The following is a 25,424-nucleotide window of genomic DNA, read 5'->3' as shown; positions in this document are numbered from 1 at the left end:
GTTTGTGACATGCGCTTTGCTTAAAAAGGAATCTAAATTTAAAACCTGTTTCTTTAAACAACACGTTTCAACACAACAAGGTTAAATATACAATAATAAGACACCATATCCTAGTACACTCAAGATTTAACAATATATAAAGAAAAATAAATCTTTCCTTTTTACAAATGATTTTTAATCTAATGAATCAGTTAAAAAAACGGATAACATTCACAATCAAATTCCCCACTGACAAACTTGTTACTTTTTAACAGATTTTTAACAAACCTGCAAATCACATTTAAAATAAAACACTGCTTTTCTCTTCTGCATTTCTATTTAAAAGACCTTACTGTACCTCTAACCTCACTGTAGCATGCAGAACATAGAGGTGACATTTTGCTTTTGAACCAAGAATGTCTGAAAATCACATTTTCATATTTGGGTTCCTGCAGTCTATGTTTACAGCTGTTAGTCGAATATCTACTGAAAACCACAAAACACTGTGGATCAATAAAACATTCTTTCTATACCACTGTAAAACATGAATAACTTTATCTATTCAGGTTAATTACCATCTACATAAAGATGCAGCTAAGTGAGTATCCCTAATATCCCATAAATACCTGTCCTGGAAACCTAATAATTCCTGTAAATAAAACTAAAAGCTCTTGAAAACCACCCTTTATGATAGACACACAACTTCAAAAGTATTCACACATATAATTGAGAGAACATAAAATTCTGTCTTTGAAAGTTAGAGAAAAGCAACACATTAACAAACCTTAAGCCTTTATGACCCTCCAATATCCAAACCATTCTGACCCAAATACAAAAAAGTCCTACCTTCATCAGCTCAAGTCTTCATTATAATTTACATTAAAAAAATTAAAACCAGATTTTTACTTTCTAACCACATTACTGGACTTCATACCAGATGGGGTGGCAGTAACAAACGCAAGGAAAGCAGTCGTAAGTCTTATTAAACACGCAGGCTACTTTCAGGGCCTTAGGAATAGTGGTTCCTTGCAGTACCAGGAAGCCCATGGCAGCAACAGCATTGTTACATAAACCAGCATCTGAGCCCTCTATAAGAATTGGAGCTATTTTCTAATTCAATTTAACTTATTCTTAGGGAAAGATCTTACAGTTTTGTGCACAGGCTCTTTTGTTTACAGTGCAGGTTAATTCTTTCATTCCGGTTTAGGCTGACAAAACATTGTCAAACAGTAAATATGGAGACTAGAACAGTAAATTCATTAGTTTTGCTTATTCGAAATGACTGTGACTACTCGTCATGGGAGCACAATATCTGTCTTGTTTCTTCTATTGTAAACACGGCAAAGGCTCAGCTGCTGTAACTGGGCCTGCCTAAACATTTTCCTTAGACTTCATTTCTTCTCCCGGTGCCAAATCACTCCTGGAAAAAAAAATACTGAGTTCATAAAATTGTTTGGATAAATCTGACTTCTTACCTTAGAGGAATCTAATTTCATTTTAAAAACAAAGGCAGAGAAAGGCAAAAAGGAAAGGCTTCCTTTTCATTTTCACTGACATGAATGGGTTTACCAGTATCATTCACATCAGTCAAAAACAATTCATAGAAAGTTCATATTTCTTAATCACAGTTGAATGTTTAATCTGAAAAAATCTCAATAATAAGGTGATAAAATCCCTCAGTGATTCATTGAAATTATGAAAGAGAAGAATCTCTTTTTTAACTACGACCAGATAAAACATGTCTAGTCCTCAATATTGCCAAAGTTCAGATCGAATGGTTTTTATAATGTTATCTTTGTTGCCAGTACTCAGGACATTCAGGAAGAGTCCAAGGGTAAGAGAGGAAGAAAGATCAGATCAAGACAGAACCGGGGAAAATGTGTAATGAATTGTTGACAAGAGTGAGGAGACGGGAGGAGACAGAACATACTGTAACGCATGCGCCAGGCAAGAGGTCCTTGTTCGAGAGCATCTGAAAAGACCCAGCAGCATTTGAACCTTGCTAAGAGAGCTCACTATTGTATAGTATCGGGGAACTTAGATTTCCTGAGTGAAGAATCCCATGGTGAAAAACAGCCTTCCCTGCTTAGTGGGTGCATTTCAGAATAAGGCAATAGGTTCCATTTGGTCTGTGGCAACACGGGTTTGCAGAGAGAGAGATTTAACTGCAGGTTGTATTCTATTTAGTTTAGAAAGCAGCTTATCTCTTATTATAACTAGAATATGCTGTGTGTGTGAGGATGCTATGCAATAAGTTATACTTATTCACATGCTGTAAATACAGTACCTATAGAAAGTCTACACCCTCCTTGGTCTTTTTCACATTTTACTGTGTTACAGCATGGAACCATGATGTATGTAACTCAGACATTTTGCCACTCATCAACACACAGTACTCAGTATAATGTCAAACTAAAAAAAAAGTACTAGATTAACTAAAAATGCATAAGTATTCACCGCCTTGCTTTGACACACCTAAATTACCTCTGAAGTAACCAACTCACTTCTCCAAGTCACATAATTACCTGAACTGAGGTCCACCTGTGGGCAGTTGAAGTGTTTCACATGATTTCAGAAAAAATACACCTGAGTCTGGGAGCTTCCCCACTTAGTGCATTTCCATGGAAACACTACACCATGAAGACCAAGGAACATTCCAAGCAGGTTAGAGACAAAGTTCTTGAAAAATACCAGTCAGGGGAAGGATATAAGAAAATTTCCAAGGCATTGAATATACCTTGAAGCACAGTGAAGGCCATCATTAAAAGGTGAGAAAATATGGAACAACTGTGAATCTGCCCAGAACTGGCCATCCTCCAAAACTGAGTGTCCGGGCAAGTAGAGCTGTAGTAAAGGAGGCCACCAAGAGGCCTACAGCAACTCTAAAGGAGTTACAGTCCTCCATGACAGAGATGGGAGAAACTGTGTGAGACAATAGCACGCACACTTCATTAATCCGGCTTGTACGGAAGAGTGGCAAGAAGAAAGCCTGTGTTGAAAAAAACTCATATCACATCTCGGCTGGAGTTTGCCCAAAGGCATGTGAGACACCCCTCAATTTTGAGGAATATTCTATGGTCTGATGAGACCAAAACTGAACTTTATTTTTGGCGCAAACCTTACACAGCACATCACACTGAGAACACCATCCCTTCAGTGAAGCATGGTGGTGGCAGCATCATGCTTTGGGAATGCTTCTCTGCGGTAGGGACTGGAAACCCATAAAGATAGAAGGAAAAATAGATGGAGCCAAGTACAGAAAAATCCTGGAGGAAAACGTGCTGCAATCCGCAAGAGCACAGGGACTTAGAAGACGATTCATCTTCCAACAGGACAATGACCCGAAACATACAGCAAAAGCCACACTGGAGTGGCTTAAAACCAAAAAGGTTAATGTCCTGGAGTGGCCCAGTCAAAGCCCAGACCTCAGTCCAAAAAACAACTGCTGTTCACCAACTATCCCCATCCAACTTGGTGGAGCTTGAGCAATTGTGCCAAGAAGAATGGGCAACAATACCAGTGCCAAGATGTGCAACACTGATAGAGACCTACCCAAAGAGACTCACAGCTGTAATTGCTGCCAAAGGTGGTCTTACCAAGTATTAACTCTGTGGGGGGGGGGGTTAATACTTATTAAATATTCTATCCAGAAATAATTGGATAGATCAGATAATCCATCCAATTATTTCTGTTTCTTTTTTTTAATTAATTTAGTAAAATGTCTGGATTTGTTTTTCACTTTGACATTATAGAGTACATTGTGTTGGTGAGTGGCAAAAACACAATAAAATGTGAATAAAAGACCAAGGGGGGTTTAGACTTTCTATAGGCACTGTAAGTATGACCACACAAAGCAGAATATGGATCCATCATTTTGTTGACTAAAGAAAAGTCATTTTGCATCACCTATTAACATTTAATACTGTGCTGATTTTTCTGACAACCACAAGTGGTTGTGGTGCTTTACGACTGCACTGAGACACCTGGCAGTTTTACTGAGTAGTGCAGATTATTCAAACACAAAATGCTGTGCCTGTGTTACTGTCTGTCATGCATTCTAGATGGCTACATCAATATATTTAATCAAAATCTTACTATTTTAAGGGAATCGTTCATGTTAATCAGTTTTAAATTAAAGCTGGAATTTTAAATTATGTACATAATGCTTTAAAAACACTAATGAGAAAGAAATTTTCTTTCTGTCCTAGCCTGTTCTACACATTTAAGAAGTAGCTACTGTATCATTTTAATGTGAAATAGTTTAAGAATTGTTTGAATTTAATTGTTTCCAAGCTAGTCCAGATAAATTGAAATGTTATTGCTCCAAGCAGGACTAATACAGATTTGAACACTAACTTTTAAAATTAGTTTCCCTGTATGGACATTGTCTTACAATTCATTTTCAAACAATGAAAAAGTACTGCAGTGTTTTACTAAAATATATACAGAATACTGTATGTATCTGCCAGAATTATATTGTGAAAAAAAATCCATTACATCATCTCAGTATTAACAACAATTTAATTACATTTACAAACTTTTTCCATTCTGTTTTCATTATGGATTACAAGCCTCTTATATTTAAGCCATTTTTAAAAGAAGAACATGTTCATACCCCTTTTCACTGAACATAGTTACTGTACAGTATTATGTATTCAACCTACTACTGTATATGTGCTGTAAAAACTATAGTAATATACCTATATAGCCTCATCTATTAACATCAATTATGTTGACTTTACTCTGTAGGACTGCATAACAGCTTGAAGTAGGAGAAGGAAACTGTTCACAAACCTGAAGTTACATTATGGCAATAAAGCCAAGTGTCTTTCATGTGTTAGGAGGCCAACAGTGTACTGTATTATTCAACAGAATTAAACACAAGCAGCTGCAAAAGTACAAAAATGCACTTTGATCCTGATTTCCAGGAAGATCACTCATCTGTAGTGAAGAATAACCCCATAAGGATGAAGGATGCATGCTGAACAAAAGAAAAAATAATTCTGGCAGTATAACAAACACCTTCACATCTCAAGATTATCTCCAATGAATGCACAGTACTCACAGTACTGCACTTTTAGCCTTTGCCTCTGCTGTTTATTTGACCAGAAAAGCTTTTATGTCAGCCTTCAGAATAAAAGGCATAAGCTGACATGGGCAAGCTTCTCTGGCCTGTGCTGATCAGCTGAGCAGAGTGCTCCAGCGACTGTTCAACCTGAGCCTGCGCTTGGAGAGAGTCCCTGTGCTCTGGAAGACATCATGCCTGGTCCCGGTACCAAAGAAAGGGCGCCCCTCTGTCCACAACGACTATAGACCACTTGCACTGACTTCTCACGTCATGAAGACACTGGAGAGGCTGGTCTTATCCCACCTGAGACCCCTGGTTAGCTCATCACTGGACACCCAACAGTTCGCCTACCAGCCCAATGTTGGTGTGGAGAATGCGATCATCTACATGCTGCAAAGGGCCTACTCACACCTGGACAGGGCTGGCAACACCGTAAGGATCATGTTTTTCGACTTCTCCAGTGCCTTCAATACCATCCAGCCCTTACTTCTAAGGAGGAAGCTGGAGGAGATGCAAGTCGATGCCTCCATGACCTCGTGGATCACTGACTACCTGACAGGCAGACCACAGTCTGTGAGACTTCAGAACTGTGTGTCTGAACAGGTAGTGAATAACCTCAGGGGACGGTTCTTTCTGCATTCCTCTTCACCCTCTATACTTCGGACTTTAAATTCAACTCAAAGTCATGCCACCTGCAGAAGTTCTCAGATGACTCTGCAATTGTGGGATGCATCAAGGGTGGGCAGGAGGAGGAGTACAGAGGACTGGTCAGCAGCTTTGTGGAGTGGTGTGGGGTGAACCACTTGGAACTGAATGTAACAAAGACCAAGGAACTGGTGGTAGATTTCAGGAGGAAAAAGGTCAAAGCTACTCCTGTCTACATCCATGGGAGTGGCGTGGAGATGGTGGACTCGTACAAGTACCTGGGAGTGCACATCGACGATAGACTGGAATGGTCTAAGAACATCGACCAAGCTGCTGTTGCACTGCAATTTCCCTCACGGGATCAATAAAGGGCCTACTCCCACCTGGAGATGGCTGGCAGCACTGTGAGGAGGATTAAGTTTTTCGACTTCTCCAGTGCTTTCAACACTATCCAGCCCTTACTGCTAGGGAGGAAGCTGAGGGAGATGCAAGTGGGCGTCTCCATGATCTCATGGATCACCGACTATCTGACAGGCAGACCACAGTTTGTGAAACTGCACAACTGAGTGTCTGAACAGGTAGTGAGTAACACAGGGGCTCCTCAGAGGAAAGTACTTTCTCCATTCCTCTTCACCCTGTATACTTCAGACTTTAAGTACAACTGGAAGTTGTGCCACCTGCAGAAGTTCTCAGACGACTCTACACTTGTGGAATGTATTGAGGGTGGGCAGGAGGCAGAGTACAGAGGACTTTTTAACAGCTTTGTGGAGTGGTGTGGGGAGAACCATCTTCATATTAATGTGGCAAAGACTAAGGAGTTGATGAAAGACTTCAGGAGGAAGAGGGTCCAATCTACCCCTGTCTGTATCCATGGGAGTGACGTGGAGATAGTTGATTCATACAAGTACTCTACCTGGGCGTTCACATTGACGATAGACTGGAATGGACTGAGAACACTGAGGCCATCTACAGTTGCTAGAAAAAGTTTGTGAACTTTGGAATTACCTGAATTTCTGCATTCATTACTCATAAAAATGTAGTCTGATCTTCAACTAAGTCACAATAATAGACAAACACAATCTGCTTAAACTAATAACACACAAATAATTGTACTTCTTCTTGTCAGTACTGAACACATAGTTTAAACACCCACAGTCTATGTTGGAAAATGTATGTGAACATCTAGGCCAGTGGTTTCCAAACTTTTTGGACCAAGTACAACCCCTGATCAAACCAAAGCATCTACAATAAGTACCACCTACAGTACAAGTCATCTTCTCATAGGAACCCCAGAAAATCTCAATGAAAAACATGAGCACATGTGTGCGCAAACACTCACATACACACATAATAAATATTATATTAATACATTTTATTTGATATAGCACCTTTAAAGGTGGCTTCTCAAAGCGCTTTACAGAATGACAACAGGAACAACAACAATTAAAAATAAACAATAAAAAAGCACCATTTCAGTGAGAGGGGTGAGTCTGTTTAGTCGAGCAAAGCAGATATGAATTCATTGGTCGAGCCTTGATACAATTCACAACAGAGTCTAACAGATTTTAAATCATCAGGCATTTTCTTGACGGCCAAGGCGTCACGGTAGATGCTGCAGTTCATATCTGGAGCAACCTCTCTAATTCGTGCAACTACACCGCTGTGTCAGCTTCGATAGTCGATAAATTCATTCAGAAGCTGAAATATGTGCTCTCCTGTAGTTCCTGTTGGTAGCGGCTTACAGAACAGAAAGTCCTCCTGGGACATGCCCTCAAACTCGTAACTAACGTAAACGAGCAAATTGGCCAAATCAACAATATCTACAGACTCATCTAATTGCAGTGAAAAGCATCTGCTCATCTTGACGCGCTCTATCAGCTTACTTTTGACATCATCCGCCGTATCAATAATTCTATGATGAGTGACTGTGTCTTCCAGAGGGGGCAGCAGGTCGAGCTGTTTAGCAGCTTTATCTCCACACATAATACGTGTCAGCTCTTTTGCCAATGGTAAACAAGGTTCTTCAAAAATAGTGTGGGGCTTACCTACTTTAGCAATCCACAAGCTTGCATTTGTCCCCGTTTCCATTTCAGCAGTCTGTCTCAGAAGTTAAAAGAAGTTTTTATTTCAAGCGCATGGGAGCGAAACACAGAGGTGCTTGGTGTATTTTTCTCAAATTAACCTAGAACAGTTCCTAAATATTTTTCTGTTATCCATCACGCTTTCCTGTGCTCACAAGATTGCCAGCATTCGTAGTAAGCATTTCTATGCTTTCCTGTGCTTACTACATTGGCATTGTTCCAAAATCATGCACATTCTCCTACATCCCTATTTGCTAGATAACTTGTTTAAATATAATTGGTCACTTGCGTTCGTAGCACGCATTCCTATAGAATGGTATAGACTTACATAGTAGCTCTTGTGTCCACTCAAGTATTAGCGCGCGCTGTATTGTAGTATGTAGGCTGCGGATTCGACACAAACTAATTTTATTAAAATAGAAGATATGAAAACCCGTCCCAATTTTTCAGTGTACACAACAAAGTTCCAGGGTCATATGGCGTACCACCTGGCGGCGCTCCGCCTACCGTACCATAAGTTGAGAACCACTGATCAAGGCTAATGACTTCTCCAAAAGCTAATTGGAGTCAGGTGTTCCAATCAATGAGATGAGATTGGAGGGCTGGACGAACCCTGCCGTATAAAAATGGCACACAAAGGTTGGTTACTGACAGCGTCTGCTCTTCTCAACTGTAGTGTAGTACATTATGTAACTGCATAGGGATGGATTTTATGTGAATTGGGCACATAGTGAATGTTCTCTGCACTGAACCCTTGTAAATGTTGAGATCCTACTGTATTTTAAACAATATACATTATATCTATACTGTACATATATACTATACCACCATGGGGGCAATGTTGCTCAAGGTAGGTAAGCTACCTTGCTTGGAGAAACGGAGAGCTGGTTTAGACGAGAGAAGACCACAACTCCCAGAAACACCTCAGAGGCAAGGAGGGCTGAACACATATGGAAAAAAGTCAGCTGTCCTGGGTATATAAACTGGAGGTGTGATCAGTTTATGATTTAATAACACACTTATGGGCGAGAGATATGGAGAACCTACTGTCATGGGGAATGTGAGAGAGCGGACACGAACATTGAAAAGGAAAAGAAGAGTGAGACAGGGACAACAAAATGATTTTTTTATGCATACCACTTTTCTTCGAAGGAGAGCCTTGAACGAACTTTTAAATCTGGTTGAGAAATACTAATGCAGTGAAAGTCTTTCACTGTTTGATCTTCACTGTGATTCTTGCTCTGCATTTGTATACGTACTGTATGTGAGGAAGTAGCTCTCCTGGCATGTACAGTACATAGTTAATGTTCCACTGAAAGCAGCTACTCTGTTCAGGTTGGAGTGGCAGCAGTGTTCCAGCTGTTTAGCCTGTTCTCAGCAAATCTCAGGAGCTAAGAAAGGTGGTCCTGGTGAGTACTGGGTTGGAGTTCTGTAAAAGGAAAACCTAGTTGGTTTTGGATTGGATTGGATGCCAAATTAGACAGAGCTCCTGATTACTTGATCATAAAAGATTCAAAGGCACTTCTCAAAACAGTAGGGGTATTAATGCTAGTGTCCTAGATAAATTCCACTTGTACAATCTAGCCATCTTAAAGAACTCCCTTGGTTCAGCTAGTATATGTACTGTAGTTGTAGTCTCCTTTATGTATAGTGCTGTACTTTGAGATCCTTTGCAATGAAAATTGCCATATAAATTCAAGGAAATATAGAAGATTTTTATTTTTTCTTCCTTTGCATCAGATCTTCTCTGCTTACTCTTTCACAGTACATCTGTGTACATGTCCCTTGTCAATGCCTCCAATGTCCCTTAGTGTGTTATCCACAAAGAACACTAGTGCAGGTGCCTTCACTGACTTCGCTGATGGGTTGTGTAGTGACTGCTTGGACAGGGGCAAATGATGGGGACTGGGGAGGACTGTCTGAAAGGCAGGAGATCATGAGAAAGAATGTTATTCTTGAGTAATCAGATACCCCTCATGATTACTGGAATATGCAGCCCATCAATAAGCAAGTATAGTCATCTGCATCAGATAGATATACAGTTCAGAATGGATTTAAACTGGATTATGTCATTATTCCTCCTAATTTTCTGCAGGCCAGTTCGGAAAATATATCATTGTACGTAACCCAGTTCACTGCTACAATCCCTACTCATAGACATCAAAAATTCAATTCACGTTTGTTGCTGTTGCATTTTAACATGGTTGAATTTCCATATACTGTAATATAGCTCAGTCCTGTCACCACAGGTGACTTTTTAAAAAAGCAAACAGTTCCTATAATGTTAAGAAACGTGTGAAAGGCAGCAATTTGGTGCACTACATGAGAATAAATTGTGAAATTTACATTTTTGACAGCAAAAAAATAGTTTTGAGAATTCTATAATAGAGTATATGTGAATATTTTTAAACGTTGGCATAGTTACAATGTTTTGCTGTCGGTTAAAACGCCAGATTTCATACCTTGAGAATTTATAATACTGATTTAAAGTTTGGGATTTTTCTGATAAAGTTTCATTTCAGTACAATTAAAGTTGTTGTACTTCACATCACTTCAATATATTTAAATCGTTATTTTTCTTTAACGGAGTAACGAAAACAAACATTTCTGTCATCACATTTAATTACAAAAATCTTTTTTAATACATAATTTTAGATTTACCTGACAACTGTATCCACATAATAAAGTAATACATTTATTAAAAGTTTTAAAAATATAGAATAAAGTGAAAAAATATCTTTCTACTTTATCAAAACATTATACTTCAAGGAACATTCCAGGAATGTTCTGTCAATTGTCTTTTGAGGATGTTTTGTATCATTCAGTATATTTTGCTTACAGTATGTCACACAGAGTATTCTGACAGTACTTTCATACAAATAGTTCCTTAATGGCTTATGCTTAGTATCAGTATTAGTTCATGTTTCATATTTCTCAGAATTTATTTTCCAACAGAGGGAAAAAACCTCACGACTGAATGTTAGATTTAGGGTCACATAAATATTTTAGTCAAGTAGAAGAGGGATGCTTATCAAACAAGCCTGCAGTACTTTTTGAGAATGCACAAAACGATTGCCCCCTATGTTCTAGAAAATAACAGAGTGAACTGCAAAGCCCTTATTTTCATGTTTGTAATGTCTTTCGATCTGTTTCACCTTCAGTGTTCCTTAACTGCTTCGATTATAAGATCAGAACAATGGAGTGCCCACAGAAAAGTGCTAGATGACACCTGGATTTAGGCACAATCGTGGCCAGGTGCTGATTAAATACACAAAGTAGGTGAAAATAAGGAGAGCTGGACTGCAGTGCTGTTCTGATGCTCTACTGCATGGGACTGGAGAAATGCTGGTTGGCCTCTTTATTTCAGGTGGAGACACAATCATGCCTTGAACCTAGGAGACAAGTGGCAAAAACATAAAAGAATGCAGATGTTTTGCACTGTACACAGGAAAACAGAAATAGAAAAAGTGTTCTCGAAACGTTTTAGGACTACTCCAATAATAATCATTTCTCTTAAGAAAACACGACTGATAAGTTTACATACTTATTTTGTATTTTATGTATGTATTTAATTTATGTATGTATTTAATTTAACGAAGCTCTACTGTCTTGGGTCAATAAAGCATATTGATGGTGTTGAACCTCTTTATTTTGAAGGGTCAAAAGGTTGACAGGCATTTATTGTTGGGCACTCTGGCACTCATTAAAAGAGTTGTGAACAGCCTTTCAACCTGTCTCACTTTGAATTCAGTGCTTGGAGTCTGTAGTCGAAAGTCAAAATGAGAACCAAAGAATTTGCTGTTAAAGAAAAGAAAAACTCAGTGGGAGATATGGCGCAGAACATCTATTGGCACATCAAACACTTCAATTTGGAATATACTGAAGAAGAAAATGAATTACCAATCTGCCAAGACAGGGTCGGTCAAGAAAAACAATCTGATGGCAGAAGTTAGAGCTGTCAAGGACAACTCTCAAACTACTGTGAGCGAAACTGGCTACAAGTTGCAGAATGTAGGGCGTTGGTATCATCCACGGTTTGCAGAAGGAGGCAAAATAAAAAAGGTATATCACTTGTAAACCTCCCTTCAGTATCAAGAACACAGCAGTCACATTTGCTCAGAAGTACAAAGATGACCAGGAAAGTTTGGGAATAACATTTTGCGGACAGATCCAAACCAAGATAAACCTTAAAGATGGAAAGGTTGAAGTGTGGTGTGAAGCACGGTGGAGGTAGTGTCTTGGACAGGGCATGCATGGCCACCTCTGGAACTGGTCATTCTTCTTTATTGGTGATGTTTACAGAACAGACAGGCTGAGGTCGATACTCACCGACCACTCATCCTGATCGTGTTTGGCACATCTCACATTGATTGGCAGGCGATGAACTACGTCATTGAAGGCCTTTCCCTTTTTCTTGGACCACCTGAATTTATCCATGGCTTCCATGAAGGAGAGGTTATTATACTTCATAGGGCTTTTGATTATAAATGGCCAGGTCCTTAGAGCGGAGAAATAGAAAGTAAAGTCACATATTTTGACCAAAATTCGAAATCATGCTATTTTGCACCGCTGTTATCGGCCTATATGACAAAAAACAAATAAAGGAAGAAAAAAAACACCACAGCTTAAGCATATAAACATTTTAAATATTAAAGGGTTGTTATTGATGAATATCTGTTTACTATCATGCAAAACTGTCCGATGTGTGCCTGTTTAAAAGAAAAGCACGGAAAGTATTTTTCTTTATTGCTTGTTTGTGCAACACGTTTGTGGGAAAAGAGCTTTGTAACTTAATCTGTTCAGTGTGGCTCAGCATGACTTATACAAATCCCTTCCATTCCTAAACACTAGTACAGGAAGAATTCACTGCTGCCAACAATAAGAGTAAACACACACCATTAGGCTGCCCTCTCAGATGGTTCTCATTTCTAGACTCTCATTATTACGTGGGCTTAAGTCTCTTTGCTGACGGACATTAAGAGCTTGATGGTTACATTTTGAAAATTCTAGGATAGTGAGTAATTGCAGATCAATCACAGCTTAACAGCAGGGTAACAGAGCAAATTAAACCCAACCCCCCCCTAGCCCTATTTTCATTTTAGGAATTACCTTTAAAAATCCAGCAAAAGTAACAAGCTTTTGTTAGATCACTTACCAACAGACTGCAATTTCATAAAAATATTATACACAATTTCACAATGGAGTTAACATTTTCCCAAAAACAATTTATTGTTTTTTTTTTATGTGAGAGGAAAAATTAATATTGTAAACAGACAGGAAAAAAATCTGGGAACTAAAACTACAGTACAAACAAAATACCAAAGGCAGTTTTCTATCAAATGGCTACAGCTACTAAAACCTGTACCAAAGAATTCTGTGAATATGCAGCCACGCAAAATACATATTTGTGTGTTTACTTTCAACTTACTTGTATAAAAACTACTCATGGAAACAAGTCATCCACATTTGGAGACTAATCAATGTTGAGCATGAATTTCTTATTCATACATTATATTGCAAAGTAAGCTTAAATCCTAAATGGCTTTCAAATTACAGTTAACTGCTTTCTACATAACAATTATAAAAGTCATTTACTGTATGCAGTTTAGATTAGTGAACTTTGCTCTAGAGTATAACAGCATCACTATGCTGGATTTAAACTGCTTACCCTGGGGTTGAAAGTCCAAACTACTAATTTTTACTTTCATTACTGCCCGCAAAACACCCAGTTTTTAAGGTATGAGGTTTGCTCTTATCACACACCCTGCAACCACTGCATATGATTTTCACAGAATCATCTTCTGTAGCTGCGTCTTGAAGGATGCCAAGGAACTGGCTTCCTCATCATAGACAGGTAGTGCCAGGTAGAGCATGCACCACGTCTGTTTTCAATCTTAACGGAGTCGTTAAATAGAAGTTCAAGCGAGTTCAAATTGTAATCTCACACTCGCTCTCTTACGCAGAAATGTTTCGCCTGCTGAGCGTGCTTTTAAGTGCATCTTCAACAAATTCTGTTTTTATACTCTGTTTTTATCTGCATGAATTTTCTTGCCACTTTCCACATTTAAACGCTCATAAAATAGAATTGGACATGTTAAACATGAATTTAAGTACAGTAAATAGGCATAATACTTACAGTAACAGGTTCGGAAAGCCAATTTGTGTTAAGAGAGTCTAATTATATAACCAGTCAAAGAGAAACTGATGTATGAGCGAATTTGAGTGTATGGCCTGCAAGGCAACTTTTTGGATGGAGACATTGAGTGGGAGATCACTTGTGAATGACGTCAGCCAGGTGAGCAGTATTGCTTGTGTGGCTGGAGTCGTGGTCTAGAGGAGGGTGTGATGAAACATGTATCTTCCAGCGTAGGGAAGACTGGCTGTGGAAGGGTGAGCCCGACTAAGTGGGGCAGGGGTCCCACAGTGGGAATGGGTCAGGTAAAGGGAAGACTGGGCATGGGGGAGCACAGCTGACTGTGCCACGGGATCCAGGGAATGAAAGAGTTATTCTGCAAAGAAGAGAACTATGGAATTTGGGAGATTATCAAGAATTCATCCGTTCCAGCTCTCTCAGTGGAACAGAACAGAGGACTGAAGAGCTGTTCCACGTGAGAAGAGGAGCTGGAGATCTTTTGGGGACTAATATCTCTGTGAAGGACTGGGTTTCGAGACTGAGCAGGCTGTTAAGCTGGTCCACAGCTCAGAAAACAAGGAATGGACCCTATGTGGGTTTCAAGGTCACAGAAATCCTAAACCAGTAAACTAGGGAAATCCAAGGGCAGGGTCAAGAGGAGAGTGAAAGTCCAAAGCCAGAAGACAAATTTAGTATCAAGCGCCAGAAACACAATCCAAAAGCCAAGGTCAAGAAACAGGCCAAAATCCAAAAGTCAGGCAAGGAGTCCAGGAAGAATCCAGCAAAGGCTGAGCTGAAACCAATACTAAGCACAGCTTGAAAAAAGAGCAGGGTTTAAGTAGGTTTGGGGAGGGGAGGCATGGTGAGGTACTGTAGGGACACTGGGCAAGCAGGGATTAGCTACTGCCGTCTGCTTGATCTATGCCTCTGCTGTACAGATGAAGTAGGTACCAGAGCTCGAGGTGCCCTCTGGAGGAGGGATGCTGGGACTGTAACAAGGACTGAGTGAAGACATATTATTAATGTTATAACCCAAGGAGAGGATGTACTGTATGTGCGAGCTGGGCCTCTGCAAAAACAAAAGATCTTAAGAGTTACAAGTCTCGGGCAGTATTTCATTTATTTTGTCTGTGATTGTAAGACCTGCATCGCTGACGACAGAAATTTAGTTGATACATACAGTAAATTACTTTCTAATTTTATAATAATAATAATAATAATAATAATAATAATAATAATAATAATAATAATAATAATTGCTTACACTTATATAGCGCTTTTCTGGACACTCCACTCAAAGCGCTTTACAGATAATGGGGATCCCCTCCACCACCACCAATGTGCAGCATCCACCTGGATGATGCGACGGCAGCCATAGTGCGCCAGAACGCTCACCACACACCAGCTCTCAGTGGGGAGGAGAGCAGAGTAATGTAGCCAATTCATAGAAAGGGGATTATTAGGAGGCATGGGAAATTTGGCCAGGACGCCGGGGTTATGCTTTTATGATTTGTTTCTTTGTGTCCACCGCAATGTTCTTGTAATTGTTCTTTGTGAAGTCAGGCTCCACGGTGTTGCTATGGATCTGTGGCCATTACTATTACGCCCTACAGCTTTTGTATTGTTTCTGTGTTTATCTGAGGACTGCATCTGTTGTCAGAAGACACTGTCAGTGTGAATACATTTCTAGCAAAGCTACTACTTTTTTATGTATCCATTTGGGATTTCTCGATCTGTGTTGTTTGTTTGGTAACTAAGTCACACCTGGACTATACAGTGAACAACAAACATAAATAAGATGACAACGTAGTCAAAGAAGGGGGTTTTCTAAAATACTGGCAACACTAAGCATTGCTGCTTCACACCACTAGGGCCCTGAATTCAGTTCCAGGCCTGGGCTGCTCCAGTATCTTCATGGAGTTTGCCTGTTCTCCCCATGTTCAGTTTGGTTTATTGTCACCTTCAATGAGATGCTTATTTGCCTGTGTGCCCCAATACAAAGACATTAAGGCAACACCAAAAACATAAACACAGAACAGCTGGAGCAGCAACAAGTTAAATCTTAGAAAAAATAAGTGGGTTTCCTCTGGGAGCTCCAGTTTCCAGAAATTTGGTCCTAGGTGTCAGTGTGTGTCTGTCTGTGTTTGCATCTGTGTGTGCCCTGTAATGGACTGGCTTCCAGACCAGGGTGTACCCTGCTTTGTGCCCCTCGCCTGCTGGGATAGGCTCCAGCTCCCCTGTGACCCTGCACTGGAAGAAGCCATTAGAAAGTGGATGGATTGGCAACAGTAAGGAGTCATATCCTTTAACAAGGTTGGAAGAAAAATCTTTAAACTGAAAACTTACTTAAGTTAAATACTTAAATTGTTTTATACTACCAAGTTAAGATCCTTGAGTTTAAAACCCAACTTATCCAGAACAAAACAAATTTTGAAGAAATGCAGGGAATGGCTTGCTTTATGGGAAATTGTGTGCATGGCATAAACATGAACAATACCAGAGAGGTATACATGTCTGGGTGTCCATAGGCTACAGATACATTGAATGCCTCTCAAGAAACTGCTGTGTTTCTACTTACTACATTACTTGCAAACTGTGTATGTGATTGGCTAACTAAACAAATTGCAAAGTAAGATGAGCTAGCAGCATTACTCTGCAGGACTCCCAAAAGAGCTTTTAAAATCTCTGCAACAAGGGACTTAACTTTCAGCACAGAGGATTTAGCTCTTGTTTGGGCTGCGTGGGTCTGGTGCTCAGTTAGAGGCAGGAATTGGCAGTTTAAATCCTGGACCTGACCCCACACACTACACTAGCTAAATGTTTAACAGCTGTATTTCAATATGGCTTTGTGTACCAGGGTGATGATCACCACTACAATCACAGTGCACAGTATCTCATTTACAGTACATACAGTATAAGCACCTTACTCCCACCAGCAAATCTGAGGACATCAAACACAAAGGAATCCTTGTTAATTATGCAGTTTCTAACATAGTTTATACAGAATCTTTTTAGTCTTTAACAAGGAAGAAACCTGAGTCAAGTATTCAATATGCTCAAAAGCCTTGATAAAGTCAGTCAGAATCAAAATTTGCAAACAACTGGGAGAGGTGCATTTAAAACTGAAATGCTTTTAATCTGTAGGTACTGCTCCCATTCTAATTGAATGGTGAAATATTGTATCTATGGGTCTAAGAACAAGATTCTCATTTCCTTGAATTGAGCGGCACAGTGAGCAGTGGTTAGCATTGCTGCCTCGCAGTGCAGGGGTACTGGGCCTAATTTCTGGGGTGCTATTTGTATGGGGTTTGTACAGTATGTCCTCCCCATATTTGCGTGCAATTTGTGGGTTGTTATCTGCCCCAGCCCCTATCGAACCTTCTTTCAGTAGTGCCTGAAGCTTTTCTGTCACTGAATCTTGGGCCCTTTTGCAGTCTGCAAAGCATCTTTCTTCTATTTTATTCTTAACATCTCCATTAAAGCATTAGACCATATTTTAGATTTCAAATTGATGGTTGAAGGCATGAATTAATTCCGAGTCTTTGATATCATGTTTTTGAAGTGTAACCAACCTTCTTCTATTGACTCTGTATCCATCTGTTCTTAGTTCACTCCCTGTAAGATCTGTCTCATGCCTTTATACTGTAGTTTGCTGTTTGAAAATTATAAACCCTGGGCTTTGACTCATGTTTTAGAGATTGAAAGTATAAATCAGAATTGCCTCTATCATGTCTATTCATGATAAACAAAATGACTTCCTCTTATTTCTAACCTGTCTTATAGTACTGTATGTTCTTTTAATTACTATGCATCCTGGTTAAGAAGCGATTATCAATCCTTTCATCAATATCCCTTTCAGATTCTGTATCTCCCAGTAAGAGAACATTAACTTGGCTACACTGTGTCCTGATATCATCAATCAGTAACCTACTTGTGTGCGTATTCACTGTAGGTGGTCTGTAGCTTACGACTGTTGTTTAAATCTTTGAATTGTTATTTTGTAATTTAATCTGCATACGTCTTAAACTGCTTGGATCCTCTAACTTCGGTTGTCCAATTTAATAATGGCTAACACTATGACATCTTCTGTTCTTAATGTAAAAAATAATTGTGTTCATTCCTTTTATTTTTATCCTTCCTAGCCATGTTTCAGGTAGTTACTCCTGCAGTTCCCAGTATGGTTTTATGCATCACCAGGTATACAGTATGAAGGAAGAACAGCACCAGAGTCACGCCCTGTACTCCTAGAGGGCGCTGCTCTTCTGTCCTGTCCCTAGTTCCCTGTGATTATTCATGTCTTGTTGTGTCTTGTTGTGTAGCCTATTTACTTCCTGGGTCTGCTCTGCTCCTGGCTCAGCATTGAGGGTATGGATGTCCTGAGACCCACCTAGTACCAGGTCGCCCCACATCCATAGCCTGAGGGCACAGGTCTCTATACCGAAATGGTCCGACCCCCAGAGCCTGGGCTAACCTCCGTGTTGCCCCTTTTGCCACTAAGCACAGGGTCTATACGTCTCTCCTTGTCATTCCACGGCATGCCCTTCCAACATCCGTGACAGTGAATTTGTCTGTGACAGTGAGTCTGTACTGAGGATGTGTATTGGGAACAGAAGCCAGCTAAAAACCTACATCAGACCAACAACGTCTATCTGTATGTTGTTCTTCCAAAAGCAGGGTAAGACCTGAACTATATTCTTTAAGCCAGTGATTCTTAAACTTTTTGGACCAAGTACCACCCCTAATCCAACCAAAGCATCCAAGTACCACCTACAAGTCATCATCTCATAGGAACCCCAGAAATTCTCAATGACCAACACGAGCGCGCATACATATAATAAATATTATAATAATAAACTTTATTTGATATAGCACCTTTAAAGGTGGCTTCTCAAAGTGTTTTACAGAAAAAAACATTAACAACAACTAATAAAAAAGCACCATTTCAGTGAGAGGGGTGAGCCTGTTTAGTTGAGCAAAGCAGATGTGAATTAATTTTTTGAGCCTTGATACAATTCACAACAGAGTCTAACATATATTAAATCGTCAGGCATTTTCTTGATGGCAAAGGTCTCGCGGTGGATGATGTAATGCGTACATTAATTTCTGGAGCAACCTCTCTAATTCGTGCAACTACACCGTTATGTCGGCTTGTCATTGCTCTAGCACCGTCTGTACAAACTCCCACACATTTTATCCAGTCGATGCCATTCTCTTCGATAAATTCATTCAGAAGCTGAAATATGTGCACTCCTGTAGTTCCTCTTGGTAGCGGTTTAAAGAACAGAAAGTCTTCATGGGACCTACCCTCAAACTCGTATCTAACGTAAACGAGCAAATTGGCCAAATCGACTACAGACTCATCTAATTGCAGTGAAAAACATCTGCTCATCTTAACACGCTCTATCAGTGTACTTTTGATATAATCCTTCATTTCAATAATTCTATGAATGACTGTATCTTTCAGGGGGAGGGGGGCAGCAGGTCGAGCTGTTTAGCAGCTCTTTTGCCAACGGTAAATAAGGTTCTTCAAAAATATTGTAGCTTACCTGTCACGGACGTCCAAAGGGACTAACCGTGGGGAGCAGGAGAGCAGAAAAAGACCCATATGCGTAGCGGCGAGACGGGAAAAAGGCCCGGGCTCATTAGTGCAAATAATTCAGGAATGCCGTATAGAAACTTATGCCCTCAGGGAGCGGACGTGGGGCGCCCTGGTGCTAGGCGGGTCTCAGGACAACCGAACGTCAATGCTGAGCCCGGACAGAGTGCAAGACCCGGAAATATATAGCCCAAGGAAGAGAGGGACATGAAGGACAGCAGACCGGAAACTAGGGACAGGACAGAGAAGGAGCGCCCTCTGGCTGCAGAGGGCGTGACATTACCTGCTTTAGCAATCCGCAAGCTTGCATTTTTCCGCGTTTCCGTTATTTCCGTATTTATTTAAAGTTTTTATTTCATGCGCATGGGAGCGAAACACAGAGACGCTCGGTGTATTTTTCTCAAATTAGAACAGTTCTTAAATATTTTTCTGTTATCACGCTTTCGTGTGCTCACAAGATTACCTGCGTTCGTAGCACGTATTTCTATGCATTCCTGTGTTTACAACGTTGGCATTGTTCCAAAATCACGCACATTCTCCTTCCTCCCTATTTGCTGGAGATAAAGTAGCTTTTTTTAAATACAATTGGTCACTTGCATCCATAGCACGCATTCCCTATAGAGTGGTATAGAATTACAGAGTATCTCTTGTGTCCACTGAAGTATTAGCGCGCACTGTATTGTAGTCCTAGGCTGCGTATTCGACACTTATTAAAATACAAAATATGAAAACCCGGCCCGATTTTTCAGCGCACATGACACAGTTCCATGGTCATTTGGTGTACCACCTGGAGGCACGCCACGTACCACTGCCAGTACGCGTACAACAGTTTGAGAACCACTGCTTTAAGCCATTACAGCCCTCAAGATGTAGGCCCTTCCGACATCCGTGAGAACCAGTCCTTTTGAGGAACACGTTTTCAATGTAAAGACACATGATGAATGTTTCTGAATCAAAATTACTGTAAGTCCTCAGTTTATTCTGCCTGATTCCATTTATATGAATCTCAGATCTGTGCCTGTAAGCTCTACAAATGTGCAAGTAGGATCTAATAGGATCACAGACTCACATTACATGGAAACAAAATCATACAGTGATAATTTTGACTTTAACATGATATCCTGCCAGGAATCTCAGAAATAAACCATCAAGATCAGCTTTTTGAAATGGAAACAAAGAGGGTTAAACCAGATGGGTTTGTGTTATCACTGTTCTTACATGTACTTTTGTGACATTTAATCACTATTGTGGACTACTAAACACATTCAATGTTTTGAATTTATGAACTTCTTAACTCAATTATTAAATGGATACAATTCAATTTTGACACATGAAAGAATTACTTTAAATGTTTACAGAATTCAAAAACGTAACTGCATTGTAAAATTTCCACTGAAAATGTGAAGCTCATTTACAGACTATCCAATAGCCTTGATCTTAATAAGTCTAAAACTGACACAAGATGGTGATTTTTTAAATGTATGACTGTAAGGCCATACTTTAAAAGAAAAAAATGCAGTCTTTTATATGCTTGCCCACTGACTTGTCTTTCTTTGTGTATGAGACAAAAAATGAATTATCTAATGCCAGAACCAGACAGCTGTGTAATTTATGCGACATGGAGAAACATATGCTCTTTTAATAAAATTAACCACAGTTTTTATTGCACAATATCCCAATCTTCACATAAGTGGAAGGAAAACAAATACACAGTGCTTATGACTAGTACTTCACTAGTATATGAGCTAGTCTTGCAACAGCTGAAACAGTTGTATTATCTATTCTATGCAATTAAAAATAAAGCAGTCCACTGATGTTGTTAATTGGACTAAGTTACATGCAGTGAAAGCTCGGTAAACTTCCCCAAAAAGAATGATCATAGATTATTGTAATTAAGGAATACTTACGTGACAGGTGTGTATATCTCCTTCACACCAATAAATTTAAGCTGCCCTGTAATTTCTGGAAGGCTTTCACATCTGGACAGATTGATTCTGGGGTAGTACAGGAGATACGACAGACACATTTCGTCCCTGGTACTTAATCCACCCTGTAATAAGACACATTTCTAACTGCCACCTAGGTGAACATCATAAACAAGAACATACAATGCTTAAACAAAACAAAACATCAAAAATGAAAAATAATTTTAATTGAGGTGTGCATTTCTGTTTATGAAGTGTCTTAAAAAAGTAATCTACTGTATGTAGATTGTTTTTGCTCATCTCCAGATTATAGCCATTGTTTTTCTCATTGTAAATGATCAGCACTGGTAAGAAGGTATTTTAGGTATCATATAACATTTTAAATTCTTTAAAATGAGTTGCCTCCAAAGTACGTGAGGCTGTCATTATTCAACATTTATACATTTTGCAGGAGACTTTGCAAAAGACCCTTGCACTGCTAAAATTAGAGATTAATGATTTTAGTATTAAGTGGAGAAGACTAAAGCCTGATGAAGTATTCAAAATCCTGACATGCATGAACAAAGTCATCCAACTGACCTTCTTCAGTATCAAACAGTTTAACACAGTTTAGAGTGCACACATGGAACTACCTGGAAGTGCACTTAAATCTGAGATCAGGAGGCATGTTTTTACACAAAGGGTTGTTGTTCAGGCTGAAACCTCTGTCTTCTTTCAAGAAATGGATGAATGAGATTCCTGGATCAATTAATTATTAATTATTAATCTGTGTAAAATGGCAGTAGGTTCAGACAAGATGGCAGTTCTTGCCTGAACTACATTCCCAAAAAATCAGAAGCTTCTAGTTGGCTATTAACCTCTGAGCGATGAAGCTACAAACTTACAAGCCTTTATATTTGGATGATTTCTGAGAGTTCTTGAAGTCAACAAGCAACATCCCTGCCTGGCAGTATTAATGGGGCCTATTGAAGACAATTTAACTTTACTTACTGTTTAAATAATAAATGGAAAATATAGATATTTTTCACAGTCTTGCTTAAAGTGGTCAGCTTATTCTTGCATATTTTGTTCTCTTACCAAGATGAAAATGACATGGGTAGGTTTGGTGCGATATGTTCTGCACAATGACATTAAGACTCTCAAAAGGGACTACGCAGTAAATATGGTATGATCTGTAACATTGGGCTGTATAGTATAGTAGTTTAGGACTGGACTGTGGAGTCCTGGGCTACCTGGGAAAAAAATCCCTACAACAGACAGTGTTCTTGTATCCTTCAGCAAGGAGTGCCACACAGCTGTATAAAAGTCCCAGTGTTGCTAGTAATTCTGTGAGCTATCCACATAATATAAGTCATGGCTCTCAGTCTTCTTAATATTAGAGAAACCGAGAAGGTGAAGGTCTAATGAACTAGTAGGCTAATGTAAGGGAGTGTTTATTCTTAACAAAGCCAATTAAAATTATAGCAAGTTATGAGATATACTTGAAGTTATTGTTTGATAAAAAAAAATCATTTTAAAAGTGTATAATCACACTTCATTGAAAAAAAAATTGTGAAACATGAAATATCTGTAATTTAGGGCTTGTAGAACTACGGGGCAAACCAAATCTGGACCCAATCTTCAGTAATAAAAGAACCATAATTTTAACATTTTGTTTCTGAGTGTTTTAGTCAGGCTAAAATAAAAACGCACCTCAAATGCAAGCAGAAAATTGGTTAAATCAAAAGAAAATAGACTCCGTAAAACTCAACACTACTCTTCTCACATTTTAAATAGATTATTTTTCAAAAACAAATGACAAAAAGCCTGCCATCTCTTACCCAAGTCATATTTTTCCGATTTCTGGTATTATACTTGCATTCAGTGATCAAATTATCTCCCTAAAAAAAGAGAAAAACATTCAACGAACATCAGAATTTTGGTATATTCTGAAACCTTTCATCACAGAGAAAACAGAAAAAACAAGCAAACACTATCTTAAATAATAATTTATGTCAGACTGGTGGACCTCTGACATATTGTGGAACGTGTGTGCCGAAGATGTTTCCATCCAAACATTACTGAAATTAATCATTGGCCCTCACATTAATAAGAACATTGCACAATGCCATTTCTGCAGCAATCTGGCCCTTACTGGCTCATCAGTATGACTCAAACTCTTAACTTAAACAAGAAGGCATACAGGTTTGTAGCAGACATAAAACCTGACAGTTCCTCACAGAAGTATTTCACTTGACTGAGAAGCTTCCATATTTTGCTGCCGTCCGAACTTGACATAGTTGTACTTTCAGATAGGCATTTGTATTTAGAATCTAAACAATCTGCAAAAAACTGATAAAACTACTGTAGGAAACGCTGTAAGTAACAAAATATTAATTTGATTTTTTGAAGTAGTTGCGTAAATTGCTATGGTTACCCTGAATCCAATCTGGTGCAAATGATTGGTCTGAAAAGTAAAAAAAAAAATAGGGAAATGGTTTCTGCCTGAGTGTAATCAAAGTATTTTAACTTGAAATTAAGTATTAAGTCTTACGTCACCCATGAATCTAAAAGTCGACTGAAAAACCACTTTTTTAAATGGTCTGATAAGAAGAGAGTGACTATCCCTGAGAGGACAAAGTCCTGACTTGAACACCAGGTGCAACATGTTGCCAACCCAGATGGCAACACTTTAGAGTGACTTGCTTGAATACTAGCACACATTAATGCTAGCACATACTGTACCATGTAAGGCACTGCGTATTACATTTAGTTTCCTACCATATCAAGTCTTTAAAAAATCTGTTTTTTGACTTTGTAGACTTCTATGTTTCTACACGCCACACCTGGAAAAGGCCCCATAGTTTCTTATTGTTACTTTTCAGTGTGGAATTAACCTCTACATGTTCATTTGCTGTTCGCTCACTGACACAGCCCTCCATTTTATCTTCTATGAAAGACACCCAATTAATTTATTGTGCAATTTAATAAAAGTTGTGTCACGCACCCTCTGCAGCCAGAGGGCGCTCCTACTCTGTCCTGTCCCTAGTTTCCGGCTTTGCTGTCCTTCCGGTTTCCCTCTTTCCTTGGGCTATATATTTCCGGGTCACTTATTCTGCCTCGCTCGGCATTGACGTTCGGATGTCCTGAGACCCACCTAGCACCAGGTTGCCCCACGTCCGCTACCTGAGGGCATCGGTTTCTACACGGCTTCTCCAGAACAGCTGAGCCAGGGCTAACCCCCGTCTCGTCGCTACGCATAGGGTCTTTTCGCTCTCCTGCCATTCCATGGTTCTTCCCTTCTGACATCCGTGACAAAAATGGCTCCATAGCTCAAATGTTGTGTCTCTCTTCTTTTCTTTTCACCATGTAACTTTTTTTTTGTTTCCTATAAGATGTCAGTTCAGGTTTTCTTGAATGCACTGACACAGGCAAGTCATTAGAACCATGTACGTACCGGTAATATGAGTCTTTCTTCTTTGAGATACTGAAACTCCTGAAAATTGAAATCAAACTCGTTGTCATAAGCCAAGGGACGCAGCTCGTTGTCTTTTCTGAAGTGCCTTGCTCGCAGGGCTCTACCAGCAAGGTGAGAATGGAGAAGAACAGCAAACACTCGGATTCCTGCTGGCATTTCATGATCTAGTGCCTTTGAAACAAGAGAAACCTTTGTGTGTTAAAGTCACAGAAAGTAATAGACTATACAGCATATTTACCGTAAAAGCTTTGGATATACTGTATCTACACATACCTGTACAGTATACAGTACAGTACATACTGTATACTGTATGGTTACATAGTAGTGTATTTTAAGATATATTATATGCTGTGCTTGGAGTGTTCATTCTTTTCCCAGAGACATCAGTCAAAATGACAAGTTCCACATAACTAACCTATAGCAAGGGAAGAGGTTTGAGCAGAGTTTTGATTTGAACAAACTGTGCTTAAAATGCGTCCGGCATTTTTTACCTCTGCAAGAGTCTCCTTGCTGGAATATACAGTACAGTACTGCAGCATG

At 39.4% G+C, this 25,424-nt stretch overlaps 1 protein-coding gene across 2 annotated transcripts in view; it reads right to left on the bottom strand.

Annotated features, from left to right (window-relative positions):
- Window positions 1-10,387: 10,387 nt before the first annotated feature.
- Window positions 10,388-25,424, bottom strand: part of moxd1 (monooxygenase, DBH-like 1) — a 57,380-nt gene continuing 42,343 nt past the window's right edge. For both annotated transcript variants that reach the window (XM_015354674.2, XM_015354668.2), the window contains 5 exons: window positions 24,864-25,055; window positions 23,248-23,307; window positions 21,410-21,552; window positions 12,103-12,271; window positions 10,388-11,165 (listed from right to left, as the gene is read on the bottom strand). In XM_015354674.2, the coding sequence (XP_015210160.2) occupies window positions 10,992-11,165; window positions 12,103-12,271; window positions 21,410-21,552; window positions 23,248-23,307; window positions 24,864-25,055 (738 nt within the window). In that variant the 3' untranslated portion in view covers window positions 10,388-10,991. The remainder of the gene's footprint in view (window positions 11,166-12,102; window positions 12,272-21,409; window positions 21,553-23,247; window positions 23,308-24,863; window positions 25,056-25,424) is intronic.

This window comes from Lepisosteus oculatus, chromosome 2 (assembly GCF_040954835.1).
Source record: "Lepisosteus oculatus isolate fLepOcu1 chromosome 2, fLepOcu1.hap2, whole genome shotgun sequence".
Taxonomy (NCBI): Eukaryota; Metazoa; Chordata; class Actinopteri; order Semionotiformes; family Lepisosteidae; genus Lepisosteus; species Lepisosteus oculatus.
The sequence above is the reverse complement of the archived record's forward strand: the minus strand, read 5'-3'. Positions and strand labels throughout refer to the sequence as shown.